Below are 14,613 nucleotides of genomic sequence, written 5' to 3'. Positions count from 1 at the left end.
CTGGCGGGGTGACGGGCCTCTCCTGACACCCCCGCCGACCACAGCGGCAGCCCACGTGGACGCACCCTGGCACCAGCTCGGGGGTCCCGTGAATCCTCAGCATTGCCAGGAAGGAGGCACTATTATATCTCCATCTCACAAATGGGGATACTGAGGCACAGAGAGGACCAGGAACTTACTGGTCACCGGGCCAGTTAGCAGTAGAGCTGGGCGGAACAAGGGTCACGTGACTCAAGAGCACCCGCCCGTGCGCTGTTCTCCTCTTCCCGTCAGCCTCGCATGGCATTCATTTCACTTTATTGATGCAAAATTAACGTTTGACGAGACCACCCCCGCCTCGTTTTAGGCATATGATCCAGTGATTTTTAGTTAATTCATAGCTGTGTCACTGCCTCCACCATCCAGTTTTGGAATCTTCCCGTCCACCTCTCACCCACCGGTGGTCACGTGGCATTTGCCCCCCAGCCCAGCCACGCACTCCGGTACCTTCTCCTCCATCACCCTGACTGTTCAGCGCACTTCCTACCCACAGAGGCACACGTGTGGTCTGGCGTCTTCCACTTAGCGTGTTTCCGGGGTCCATCCGTGTTGTCACGTGGATCTGTTCACTCGAGTCCCTACTCTCGTCTCTTAACTTTCAAACTACGGAAAAGCCAGGGGCACAGAGCAGCGAACCCCCCCGTATCTGCCACCCACTTTCTGACGGGGACAAGGCAGCCGTGCTGGGCTCTGGCCTCGCCTACCTCATGTTCCTCACGGGCTCTTTCTCAAGCGGCTCCCAGAGCGAGTGCCGTTTCTTTCGGAAGGACTTCAACACACATCTCTCGAAATGCGTGGACTCTTCTTTTAAAAGCATGAATCTAACCACTACACCAGTATCGTGCCTGAAAGTATTCCCCCTGATTTCCTGATCGGCTCACCGGCCATGTCAGTGTGTAAATATCCCTGATGCACTTGTCCACAGGTATTTAGATCTGCTTGAATCGGCTCCCTCGCGGGGGTCGGGATTGTTAAGCTCTGCTCCCCCGCCTCCCACCGAAGCGGACACCAACTCTGAGCACAAGGTTGTGCTCGCTGCCCGCTGAACACTAAGCTTTGTTCTGGGCAAATTCCCAACAACTGAGTCACGTGGCCAGCCTGCTTGTTAGAGGCGTTCCGAGTTCGGTGCTCACTAAGGACGTCCGCGGGGGCCTGCTTCTCCCCCGCGGTCACCACCCCCAGTCTTGAGAGCCTACCAGGAGGGAGGGGTACGGCAAGGGCAGGTGAGCGGCGGGGGCTGGGGCCTCACCTGCGGTCGTGGAGGTCAAGTTGCTCTCCGCTGGGGCGGTCTCGTTGCCCGTGAGAGCCTTGGCGAGGGGCAGGCTAACACCCGCCAGGAGGAGTGGACAGAAGGGCTCCATGGTGAACCTGCAGGAAGCAGAGACCGGCTCAGAGGGCACCCCGCCGCTCCCCTCCCCTGCCCGGGAGGGAACCGCATGTAAAACAGGGTGGCCCTGGGATGGCATGACTGGGGCAGGCTCCGGAGCACCGCTTAGTGAATCTGGGTTCGGGGAGGGGTCTGTGCACACCGCCGGCACAGTTCACAGCCGCATCATTTCACTGTAGAGCGAGCCCAGTGAGGAGCCCCGCCAGCTAGTCCCGGGTTACAGAGACTCGTGCTGTTCGGGTTAATTTCCTTTTTTGTTTGTTGTCTGGTTTGCAGGGAGAAGGGAGGCAAACGAGGATGTGGAGGAGGCTGGAGAGGAAGAGCTGAGCGTACGAGGCGATCTGAGATTCTGAGCGGCAGCTTCACGACACCCCTCGAGGCCCTTAACCCACAGCTTCTAGACCCTCGCACGGGCGGGGCGCCCGGGTGGCTCTGACTCTTGAGTTTGGCTCAGGTCATGATCTCACGGTTCGTGGGTTCGAGCCCTGCATCGGGCTCTGTGCTGACAGCTCAGAGCCTGGAGCCTGCTTCGGATTCTGTGTTCTCTCTCTGTCTCTCTGCTCTTCTCTTGCTCGCACTCTCTCCCTCTCTCTCTCACACAAAATAAATAAACCTAAAAAAAATAAATTGCCACACGGTAACGATTTGTTCAACACAAATAGGAACATCCTATTGTGTCTGCCATGAGACAGGTGTGGCGTTTCTGTTTGCATCACATTCTCTGGGAGCCCAGAGAAGAGCAGTGGCCTGGGGGAATCTGGGGCTCAGGAGACAGGCTAACTGGTGTGTGGTCACAGGGCCAGGGGCTGGGATGTGGGGTCTGGCCTGCCTGCACGGGGTCCCCCTCTGCTGTCCCCCTGGCCACAACCCACACCTCCATCCCTATTCTGAGTGCCGGCCCTCACTGCCTCCCACCTGAGCTTCGGGTTGGGTGGGGGCTGGGAGAGCGCGGGCCCCGGGCCCACGTTTTCCACATTCTGGAGCCAGATGCACCTTTGAAAATTTTTTTTTATAGTTTATTCATTTTTGAGAGAGAGAGACAGAGCATGAGTGGGGTAGGGGCAGAGAGAGAGGGAGACACAGAATCCAAAGCAGCTCCAGGCTCCAAGCTGTCAGCACAGAGCCCGATGTAGGGCTGAAACCCACAAACCGTGAGATCGTAACCTGAGCTGAAGTCGGACGCTTAACCACCTGAGCCCCCAGGGGCCCCCAGATGCACCTTTGAAAGTCCAGCCAAGCCCTCCTTGTCCGGAGGAGTTAACAATGAGAATGGAGAGGGGCAGGCAGCCTCGTCTGCGTGGCTCTGGGGTGGCCTTGCCTCGGACTACACTGCTGTCTGAGCTCCCCGGTGCATCCCAGGGAAGCGCCCTCTCTGCCCACGAGGGGCCACCTTTAGTTAGCTCCTGTCTGACAGAGCCGCTTGGGAATGGAGGGGCGTCTTAAGTGAGTGGGTGGGTGGGGGGTGCGTGCATGGAGCAGACCCGGATGGCCACGTGGCTCAGCACAGGAAACAGCAATCTCTCACCCACCTCAGAGCCCGGCCGGGTGCTCCAATTTTGCCCAAGTTCCTCGGGTCCTCGGAAAATGTGGCCGTGACCTCTTGGAGGTATGGAGGAGTCACGGCAGGGGAAGAGGCGTGGCTGTGTGTGCTGAGTGAGATCTGGGTGACCACGAGTGTAGTGGAGGTGTGGGCTCCCCCCCACGCCCCCTCCGTGGTCCGCCTGGGGTGCCTGTGCCCTCAGACGGCACTTTCCTGCAAAAAGCGTCCCTGGGGCACAGGGATGCACGGAGGCCCGGAAACACTGGTTCCTTGTCATTAGAGGAGACACTTGAATGAGCGCAAAAAATCTAATCGCGTTTCTGCAATCACCGCCGAGCGGACCATTCTGAGCAGACAATTGCCCTGGAATAACCAGGAGCACCACACGCAAGGCTTCCAACCTCTTTCCTCTTGTTTATTTCCCGAATGCACTTTATTTTTAAAGCGCGCCACACACGCACGTGCACACACACAATAGCTTGTAACTTGTGAGCATCTCAGCGCTGGGCCCTTCACGTGGCCACTGGCCTCACGACAGCCCTCCAGGGCTGAGGAACGGGCCCAAAGTTGGGACAGAGTGGACGGAGGAGTCGCGGATCGAACCCAGGACCACCGAAGACAAAAGCTCGGGAGCCCTGACGGTCGGCTGTGCCCAGGCTGCATCAGACAGAATCTGTTCTTGAACGATGCTTTTACATAGTTGAATACACTGCAGAGTAAGTGATTAGGAAGCATTAACTGGGGGGCGCCCGGGTGGCTTCGTCAGTTAAGCGTCCGACTTTCGCTTAGGTCATGATCTCGCGGTTCGTGGGTTCGAGCCCCACATCAGGCTCTGTGCTGACTGCCAGCTCAGAGCCTGGAGCCTATTTCAGAGTCTGTGTCTCCCTCTCTCTCTGACCCTCCCCTGCTCACGCTGTCTCTCTCGAGCGCTCTCTCTCTCAGAAATAAATAAAAATATTTAAAAAAAAAAAAAAGGAAGCATTAACTGGTTTAATACAACTCAGAAATGCAGACTTCCCAGTTGAAGCACGTGTCTTGTTATGTGCATTCATTCAAAACCCTCCTCTCCAAATGCTCAATGATCTAAGAGAAAGCAGACACATTCCAGGCAGAAAGCCCATCGCCCGTCAGACCCCTACCCGTGAACAGTGCTCCCAGGAGCGGCAGGTGACTTGCCCGCTATGCCAGCAGAGGGCCTCAACTTTACAGAATTTGAACCCCTTGAGTCCCTTTACTGCGATATTTATATTTCCAAGCCAAGGACAACGTTCCTGTCCCTGGCTATTCACCCTCAGAGGGTTTGTGCAAGCTACCAAACAGCACAGACACGAATCCGCACAAAACAGTCCCTGAAATAGTTTGAGTCATGGTGACTTTTAAGGACTTGTATAGAATCTACAACGCGTTGCATCTCAGAGCTGAGATTAGCAAAACAGTTTCCAACAAAGCCGCTTTTGTGTTTATTCCTATCAAAAGTCAGCCAGCTATCAGCTTGATTGATTAGGATATCTGCTTGATTGATTAGCATATCAGCTTGATTGATTAGGATTGCTTTCTTACTCCACTTGATGCCTTTTTAATACTCTGTTGGGCAGCGAGTCTGGAGCAGCACTGCCGGGCCCTGGAGCTGCAGAAATGAATAATCCCGGCCCTGCCGCACCGGCAGCTGCACGGAGCCGAAGGGAGAGCGGAAACACAGCATCCCCGGGACCCCCGTTCCGGAGGGGAGGGTCCACGGTGCCAGGGAAGGAAGGTGAGGTAGTGACGACTCACTCCTCCCGGGACCGAATCGAGAAGGCCCTTGAATGTTGAATTAAAGAGTTTGGTTTGGTGTTACAGGCTCGTTTTCCAAAAACAACCTACATCAGTAGAACCACTTGGGGCGATTATAAGAAGATGCCAATTCCCGCGCCCAATGCCAGATGCATGAAATCCAAACATACGGAGAGTGACGGGATTTGTACAGACCAACCGAAGCTGACAAGCCTGGCCGTGAGCAACGAGCTGCCACGGAAGTTTCCAGAGAGTGCCAGAAGCCGGTCAGGAGCCACAAGAGACACAGCGTAAGCCTCTGCCGCCCCTGAAGGGCTGGGGGTGTTGGCGTCCTGGGGGCGCAGCAGCTCAGACACAGACAGATCTCCTCGGCGGTTCCCGCTCACACCACATCTGAGGCGTGCTGGTCTACACAGCAGAGTGGGAAGGTCTGGACTAAATCCAGGACAATGGGAATGGCAAGGAGAGAGGCATTTGAAAGGGGGTTCAGAGGTTAGAATCGGTGTGAATGGTAGTCAGCTGGACGTGGTGGTGACTAGGGCACTGGGGCACCTGGATTTGCATCATGGGAGATGGGGGGGGTGGGCATTGTTCATTAGCTGAGATCTGGAGACTGGGCTCCCCAGTCTGGGGATGAGGGTGACTTTGGCTTGGAGGATAAAGCAATAATACAAGCCACCAGGTACTGAGCTCCCGTGCAGTGTGATAAGCTACCGGAGGCTCTGGGATGAGTCACCTCACCACCCCTCACGGCAGCGCTACCAGAAATGTCCTGCTGTCCTCGGAGACGGCCTCTTGGAGCTCCGGGTCCCGAGCGCGCTCCAGCGGAGGCGCCAACGGGAGCTGGGCCGAGGGCCTGGCGCTTGGCTGGCTGGGAGGGCGGCTGAAGCTTCAGGGTGTGGGTGAGTTCGGCCTGGGGGTGTGCAGGGGGGCAGGGGCCAGGCCTCGGGGCCCAGCCGACGGAGGCCACACGCTTGGGGTCAGGGGTAGAGGAGCCGGGCTGGGCGTCTGGCAAACGGCGGCCAGGGACCGGGAGGGCAGGTGGACACCCTAGGGCAAGAGGAGTGCCCCCCTGAGCCTTGTCTGCGTCCCCAGCCCTTGCTCACAGGCTCCCCCACTGGGTGGTTCCTCCGTCCCCTTTGCCTTGGTCCCACCAGCTTTTGAGGGCCCGCAAGTCAGAGACACTCTCTCTCCCTCGGATCAGACCACCCAGATTTGTTCGGAGTCATTTGGGCATTGAGTCTCCCAACCAGAACCTTGAGCCTCTGGGGACGGGGGACGTCTCCTCCCCAACCCCGCCCCCCAACAAGCTGGCTTCCTCCGCTGACAAGGACCTTCAGGGCTTTTGAGGGTGTGGAGCCGTCCCTGCGCCAGTGTCTTTGAGGAGGGACTGCCCTGCTGAGCCCTCCAGTGTCCCCAGGCGACTGAACCAGACCGCCCCCTGCAGGTCCAAGACGGTAGTGTTTTCTTTCTGCAGCTCACACCCATCATCACTGTTTAAACACCTGCTTCTCAGTTATGAGACAGACTCGGCTCCTTCACAAAGGAGCAGAGAGAAAGATTTGTTCGGTGGGGCTGCCAGCCTTAAATAGAGCCCCTGGGATGGGCCACGTGTAATTTCTCATCTAAACCAGGACCCCCGAGAGCAAAAGAGAGGCTGAAACACTTTAAGCCCCGTGCTTTCCTACAGTATTTCATTAGTGGTCAGCATTTGGTTTTATTATAATGGGAACTCACTAAGTAGTTCTATTAAAAAACTATTTTTAAAAATTAAAAAGTCCTTTTCTAGAAAACTAAACTGACATACCAGCACACATTACAGCAATAGTTTATTTTATTAAAAAGCGCTTTTTATATTGATTATATGAAAATAAGAGAATATGAACAGAACACCTATTCTCGAAGCATAGTCACCTGCTTCAATTGTTTTCTTAGCCTTGACTGTTCTTTTAAACATTTTTATGTTTATTTATTTTTGAGAGAAAACGAGCAGAGTGCGAACAGAGGAGGGGCAGAGACAGAGGGAGACACAGAATCCGAAGCAGGCTCCGGGCTCCGAGCTGTCAGCACAGAGCCCGACTCAGGGCTCGAACTCACAAGCCATGAGATCATGACCTGAGCCACTTAAGTCACTTAACCACCTGGGCCACCCAGGCGCCCCCCTTAGAGGTTGTTTAAGCCTCTCGTGGCTTCTCTGTGGTCAGTGGCACTAGTACAGACTCTGATACATGAAGGTAAACGTCGATGAATATTTTGTGTAAGTTATAGCTTCATCATCAACTTTCTTGAAAACAGAGACTCAGTGCTTAACAGAGGCACTGTTTCAAGAATTGCGCACTGTTGAAGAATTTCAAACTTCATTCCTGACACATGGGTTTAGTGCAAATTCATAGAGTGTTACTAAAAATGAATTTATACAAAATGTTGTAGATTTACGCCATACAGTAAATGCCCAAGCAAGTGTAGAAGGAGTTCACAGCGTCCTCTACACGTTTTGCAGCAAAACTCTTCTGTTTCTGTTTCCTGCAACTGTTTCGAAAACACCATGCTGTTATCTCTCACTGTTCCCACCGATTCCGATGACCAGTGGCACCTCCAGGCCACAGCGTGGGCCGCCTTCCAGCGAGCGGGGGCCACGGCCTCAAACACTTTTCCCCCCCGCACAGGGGCCAGAAGGAGTGAGTCCCCAACCCACTCTTGCCCAAGTGCTCATCCTCTTTTCCAACCACGAGGTGTCCTTGAAAGGGCAGTGCCGTCCCCTCTGGGCTAGGGGAGGGCGGACAGAGTGGAGGGTGTGACTGCTCGGGTCTCAGATGTGATCGCCCCTAAAGAGAGGCCACCCCTGCCTGTGTGTCTCTGTCCTAAGACGGCACCCTGGAGAAGCCAGGAGAGCCAAGCCCTTCCTGGGCTCCTTCAATGCAGCTTTTCATAACTAAAATTTTTCCTTTTTAACTGCAGTGGGATGGAACATCCATGGAAGAAACATGAACATGGACAGGGTACAGGGCAAGAAGCAAAGAAGCAAAAATAAAGAAATAATCAATAATAACAGGCCCGTCACAGTGAGAGGGAAATATGGGAGCCTGGAGAGAGCGAGGAAGGAACACGGACATACCGCGGTGGGGGGTGGGGGTGCAGCCCCGGCTCTCCAGGCCAGGGTCAAAAGAATGAGGCCCTGGTCTTGCTTCTCTCACCAAAATACACCTTGGGGCTCACGCTATCTAGTCTCATCCAACTTCTTTTGTCCTGAGGCTCACAGCTGAGCCGGCTACTGAACTGTGCTCACACCTGACCGCTGGCCTGACACCCCCCTCCATCTGACAGGGTCACACTCCTGGGTCCTCCATGCTCCCAAAGGCCTGCTCACCCATCACTCAGAGGAGATGCGCTTTATCAGAGGACCACGGCAGCGACCCATCAGGAAGGTCAATGCTGAGGGGCGCCTGGGGGGCTCAGTCGGGTAAGCGTCCGACTTCAGCTCAGGTCATGATCTCATGGTCCGTGAGTTTGGGCCCCGCGTCGGGCTCTGTGCTGACAGCTGGAGCCTGGAGCCTCCTTGGGATCCTGTGTCTCCCTCCCTCTCTCTCTGCCCCTTCCCCGCTCGTGCTCTGTCTCTCTGTCTCTCAAAATTAAATAAACATTAGCAAATTTTTATAAAACATAAAAAATAAAAGGAAGATCAGTAAGGGGGCAAAATCCCTGCGCAAAGCACCCGAGCAGGAAAACAGAGGGACCCACACGACAAAGCCCCATCCACATGCGTTTGGGACTCAGCTGTCGTAGGTAAAAGATGGCACTAAATGCGGGAAACGCATGCCCCCCTCCCCACCTCTCACAAGGAAGAGACGCCCACGCTAAGGCGCACCCCCTCCACTGATCTCCTCAGAAGCGTGGACAGTGGAGGGGACGCCGCAGACCCCAGTGGCCGGGCGGACACCCCCCGGGTGAGGCTGCCTCTACCCGCCTCACCTGCTGCAGGGGAAGAAACGTTCGCACCTGCATTTACGGCACTTTTGATTCCAAAATAAGAAGTGAAACTGTAGACTTAGAAGTACCTTCTGGTTCATTCATTCATCCATTCATGAAGCAATGCATATGAGACGTAAGTGCACAGTCTGGAGAGAACACCAAATAGGACAGCACTGCCTTCGTCCCCCATCCTGGCCAGGGAGGGGACAGAATCGAGCAATCGCCGCGCAGCCACCAGGAGACTAACAGCGGCTGGTGCTGGAGTCGGTGGCAGACACCAGTCCCCAGGGCTCAGGGGGCTGCCGGGGGCGAGGGCATCTCCTCTTCACTGAGCGGCCGACCTATGCAGGGGGAGTGGAGGAGGAGGCAGAGGCAGCAGTGTGAGCTGGGGGGAGGGGGCCAGGGACCTTTCCAGAAGCACTGCTTCGAAGTGGAAGCTGACAACACTGGGCAGAATTATCTGTGCCCTGGGGCCTGTTGGGGGCGGAAGCGGCTCTCCGGCTCATCCATCTGGCACCCAGGAGACGCTGGATGAACGTTCTTGAAGGAAATAGGTCATCAGGGGCTATCACGGCAGATTTCTCTCCATCTCATCAACCCAAAGAGAAGGGGCCTCGGAGGCCTGAGCCGCAGCTGGGCTCAGTGTGTCTCTGTCTCTGTCACCCTCTCCTCCCTCTTCTCTCCTCTCCCCGAGCCCGGCGAGAACACTTCGCCTCTGCCGCCTTGCTTCCCGCTTAGTAAAACAGGAGCAGTCGCTGAGCTCATCAACGTGCAGAACTCTTGAGATGGGGCTGGCTGCGTAAACCACCGGCCCCCGCGGTGAGCCAGGCACCCCCACTCTGCGGCCGGGGCCCAGTGTCTGCGCCCACGTGCGCTCTGTCCTCTTCTGCAGAGGTCGGGTCTCTGCGGTGTCGGGGGGAGAGAAGGGCCCTCTTCCTCTGCAGAAGAACAACTTCAGAGATTGCCTGCACAGATCTGACTGCGGCCGGGCGGATACCTCGGAGCCGCTGATGAACACAGGTGGGTGCCAAGGTGCCAAGATGCCAGCGGCCACAGAAGCCCCAGCCCCGGCCCCGTAGACGTCTCAGGCGAGCCCAGGCTCAGAATCCAAAATCAGCCCCAACCTGGACACACACGGTCTCTTCCAAGTCCTCAGTGTGAACGGCTCGTGATTCCACTGGAACATGTGTGCGATTCAACACATTTTTCTGTATTCAGAAATAGACTGAAGCTTCTGTTGGGATTTGGCATCATGAAGAAAGGAGACGCACGGGCCTGAAGCAGTGCGCCCCCTGGAAGGAAGCGCGCCCAGGGCCTGCCCATGTCCATGTCGTCTGCAGTGACTGCGGTCAAGGATGGTGCCCTCGGGTGGTGAGCACTCAGGTGAGAGGTCAGTCGTGCCTCCTTCTTCCAGATGGCCCGTGGGCCCAGAGAGGTCAGTGTGAATGCCCTGGTCTTCCAGCGGGTCACTTAGCTGTGGTGGGAGCCGGGCCCCGGGCGCAGAACGGGCCGCTCCTTCCGCCGGGCGCTGGGGGTCAGCTTCTTCCAGCCGCGCCGTGGCTGCAGCCGTCTGAGCGCGGCCCACGTGTGGGGGCAGGTGCAGAGCCGAGCACACGGTGCGCCCCGCTCCCCCGATCGTCCCTGGGAATGTGGGTCACAGTGACCTTCAGGGGCAGCCGGAGCAAGAAGACAACGGAGCACACAGAGCCTGGGCAGGCCGTGCGCAAACCCCGAGTGCGGCCGCATGTACACCTTCCAGAACAGAGGCCACTTCGTGTCACAGGGTCGGGAGGCAGGCACACAACACGGCGGAAAAATCCCTCACTGACCTGCAAGTGGGGGCAGCTCCTGACGTTGCTGTTGAGCCTGGGAAAGTGGGTAAGAATGCTGCTCCTTTCTAGAAGGTTCTGAGGATAATGTATGTGACCGGCTGGTGAAGCTTCACATCCCCCAGGAATCCAAGGATTCATATCGTTGCTGCCCTTGACCTCCAGGGCCAGAGGGAAGTTCCCTAACTCCCGGCCGAGGTCGGAGCCACTCCCAGGCCGCCGACAGCCCTGACGTGTCCGGCCCGGGGCTCTCGGCCTCGTCGTTTCTGTGCCAGCGTTTCCAGGCCTTCTCAGTGGAGGCAAGCAGAACGAGGAAGACCAACCGCTGACCCCTTCGGGTGACCTCCAGCTGCGTATGGCCCCTTCCAGGTCTAGCGGTGCGGCAGGAAGTCACGTGGGCGCAGGTATGCAACCGGCGCTGCACCCCCCCAGGGCCGCCGCTGCCGCTTTCTGAGGCTCCCACGATTAGCCACAGATGCTACCCCGCTTCTGGGATAGGAAGCAAAGTGAAGGCCAGGGGATCCAGTCAGGTCCTTTTGTTTCCTGACAAATGTCAAGAGCAGGAAGCCAGTCAGCGTCAACCAGGATGATGACAAATGGAGGCCCTTAATGTCCCCAGGAAACGGACAAGCCCTTCTTTGCAACTACACATCAGGGTTTCTCCTTGACACCTGTGGGGTTCAGGTCTATGAGGGGTGAATCCTGGGGACCCTGGGGACCCCTCCAGCCAGCAGGCAGCCGAGAACAGACAGTGCTCGGAAGACAGTCACGGCAGGACAGACGGCTGGCCAAGCCTCGTCAGGCCGCTCCCTCCGGAAACAGAGGGACGACGCCCGTGTGCTGACATCACGGCTAAAACTGCGAGTCAAGTGCGTGCTGGCACCGGGCACCAAGCTAAGCACCCCACGCCCCTTCTACCGCGTCGGCCCCTGGCGAGTCCCCGGGGGACCACCGTGAGCCTCGGGGGCCTTGCCTGTCCACGTGGCTGGTACCCACTTGCCCTGTGCCTGTTTCGCATAAAACCAGGGCAACATACATTCCTCACAGGGCACGACTATCATTTTGTCTTGCACGGGGCGGGGGAGGGGGGTGGTGGTGGAGAATAAAACCTCAGAGAACAAAGATGTGCTTTCATGGTAAGGGAGAAACAAATCTAGACCTTTCCTGCCTCTTCTGAGCTTCAGGTGTGAATACACTTACACGCTTGGAAAGCTTAAGTAATAATAATAAAAGCCCCGTAAGCAGGCAAACGTGCAGCCTCAGCACGTTCCAGATGCACCCACGGCGATCCTGCCTTTTTGGAAGGTGTTGCTTGTTAAAAAGAAAAAAAAAAGCCGCTAAAAGGATGCTTTTTATCCGAGTTGGGGAAGGCGGGAAAGCTGGGACTTAATTGCTTTTGAACAAAGGTAACTGCAAACATCTAAAGGTGAAGCCACTGAAACCACGGAAAAAGAGAAGGCCGAAGAAGTCCACTTGTTAGGAGAGAAGAGGGCAAATATCCAGAAAGAAATGACAAGGAGACGCCAGCAGGGGCCGGTGTCACCCGTGATGCCCCCCGGGGTCCTCTTGTCTGACCCTCCTCTGACAGCCGCCCGGGGACGCAGGGCCACCTCTGCCCTGATGGCGAGGACGGGGAGGTGGGAGACAGCGGGTGCCTGCCCGCCACCCTCAGGCCGTCAGGGCACGGAGCGCTGGCTCCTGCTGTAGACTGAGGCACGGCCCAGACTCTGCGGGGGGTGGCGGGGAGACTGCACAGCTGCCCACTGGGCACGCACGTGGGCTCTGGCTGGGGTCCCCCGGGATACACAGAACACTTGGGGGTCAGGGGATGAATTCTGAGCACATAGAATTGTGCACCTGGACCTGCGGAAGTACCGGGTCACTGTGGCACGACCGTGGACAGAAGCCAGGGACGCAATGTTTTGCATCCCTCCCTGCACCGCTGTCTCCATACCCCCAAACACACAGGCCAGGTGTGTCGCGAGATGGCTGAGGTCCCTGGGTAAGACGCAGCATGTCCTGGCGAAGGGGCCAACCCGGGAGGCCGGCGGAGCCGGGGAGCCCCCAGATCCCCTGCAGCACGGCCTGGGGGAAGCCTGGCTGGACGTGCCGGGCCCTGCAGACAGAACAGCTCTCAGCCACCGGGGGCAGAGGAGGCCTGGGGAGACAGGGCTTCAGAGAAGGGTCTGTGACCTGCATGTCCCTGTGGGGTCCCTCGGGCAACTGGCGGCCCATCCCGGAGAAACGGTCTCTGCCAGCGATGGTGTGTCCCCCACGGAGCCTCCGCTCGCTCAGCCCTGGGCCTCGGGACCCCCGACTACCAACCACACCGGGCCCCGGGCAGACACACCAGTGCAGCGACAATGTAGAGGGACATTCGGATCAAGTTTCCTTCTCAGTTAGGAAGCTAGGCACAGGCAGGCAGTCAAAGAAGTTTGCAGAGAGCTGCATTTTTTGTTTTTTGTTTTGCACTTTCTCACCAGGCAAGTACCAAGTGACAGCTTTTCTTCCACGGGGGACGAGGAGATGGAAATCATTTTCACGAGTTGGAGCTGATCACGTTATACTGAAATCACTGGGCACGACGCAGCAGTGAGGTAAACTAAGAACAAACGGTATGTCTTCGAAAATCAATGCCTGCAAAGGGGGGCATTGGAATCAAAGTTGTTTCCAAACAGGCGGCCTTCACTGGCTGCGAGCGCCGGGTGGGTGGGGTGCCCTCGCCCAAGGAAGCCGTTGGCCTGGTAGTCAAAGCATAGGTTAAGTGGGGCTCTTTGGGTTCTTGATGTTGCTTTTCCTCAACGTGGGGTTGTGAAAAGGCAGTTCCGGAAGTGGAATGATTGGGCCTTCCTCTCCGAGTTCATCGGGACCTCCTGGGCCCTTGCCTGCTTCTCAGCACAGCCCGGAGACAAAGTGCACCCCGAGACAGGGCGCACCCCCGAAACAAGCTGCAGTAACTAAAGCTCCCGGAAGGGCCTATCGATGTTCCGAGTGAGTAGGCCATTCGGGGAGGTGGGTCTGCCCCCGTGGGCGAGGCAGGGGACCGAACAGCTGACGCTGGAAGACTTAGATGGCCCCAGAACAATAGATAGGCCTGAAGTTTTAGGCCATTAGTTCTCAGCTCTTTGGGGGAGAAGGGGGGAATGGCTCTTCAGCAAAGCTCATTACTCTTCCTTTTAATTGGGGGAAATATAATACAATCAGCTCATGAAATAGCATCTGAAAATGTCTTTTGCCAGGTAAATGACTAAAGGATATTTCTGGAATACAAAAGGGCTGCCCATTTTTTTTAGGTGCAAAAGGGGTTTTATGTGCCCCCTGTGGCTGGAAACTTTTTTTGAGGTTAGCAAGGTCAAAGGCTTCACAGAGAGAAGTGGCTCCTGGGGAATCTGGAAGTTTCCATGGCAGAATGGGAGATTTGTTTTAAACATCTGAGGCTTGGTTTGAGGATTGCTGGAGGTAACATTAAAGTCTTCAGAGGAATCCTGTTAGTAAGGTCAATAGAATTTGACATTGTGATTGGACACAGATCTTTATCCACTCAATTCTTCTTTCCTAACAAGTAGGTAATTTGTTCTCTGTGACGGGGCAGTGGCCACATGATATTCAATTTCATTTTCTCTCTTGTTATGGTGGTTCCTCTTGTGTCCATGCAGTTTTGGGGACTAGAAGGAGGCCAGGTGTAGAGGGGTCATCCGTCGGTGTGCCGAGGTCAAGGTCGCACAGATGGACCCCGGGGAAAGGCTTGGAGAAGCCTGGGGCCTGCAGGGCAGCCAGTGCCGGGGGCAGGGGGTGGGGGTGGGGGAGGGAGGGAGAGTCTCTCTTCACTCCCAGGTCTGCCCTTGACTCGTTAGCTTACTCCTGTGTTGTAGTCTTTCCATTCAAGAATAAGAATGATTTGTTAAATGAGTGGCTAACTTTTACGAGAGGGCACAAAATGTGGAAGGTTCGATTCTGCCCTGATTTGACTGGGCTCTTGGAAATTCAACTTATTAGAGAAGAAGGAAGGAAGGAAGGAAGGAAGGAAGGAAGGAAGGAAGGAAGGAAGGAAGGAAGGAAGGAAGGAAGGAAGGAAG

The 14,613-nt window shown here is 56.2% G+C and overlaps 1 protein-coding gene across 5 annotated transcripts in view; it reads right to left on the bottom strand.

The window, feature by feature from the left end:
* The window catches only part of PTPRE (protein tyrosine phosphatase receptor type E), a 163,872-nt gene that overhangs the window by 46,514 nt on the left and 102,745 nt on the right, over positions 1-14,613 (bottom strand). For 4 of the 5 annotated variants that reach the window (XM_039250751.1, XM_039250750.1, XM_039250747.1 and 1 more), the window contains exon 3: positions 1,289-1,407. In XM_039250751.1, coding sequence (XP_039106682.1) covers positions 1,289-1,400 — 112 coding nt within the window. In that variant the 5' untranslated portion in view covers positions 1,401-1,407. Of the gene's footprint in view, positions 1-1,288; positions 1,408-14,613 lie in introns of those variants that run through there. The other variant, XM_039250749.1, reaches the window with a different exon arrangement.

This window comes from Hyaena hyaena, unplaced genomic scaffold (genome assembly GCF_003009895.1).
Source record: "Hyaena hyaena isolate Hyena2069 unplaced genomic scaffold, ASM300989v1 scaffold_380, whole genome shotgun sequence".
Taxonomy (NCBI): Eukaryota; Metazoa; Chordata; class Mammalia; order Carnivora; family Hyaenidae; genus Hyaena; species Hyaena hyaena.
This window is presented reverse-complemented; position numbering and strand designations above follow the sequence as displayed.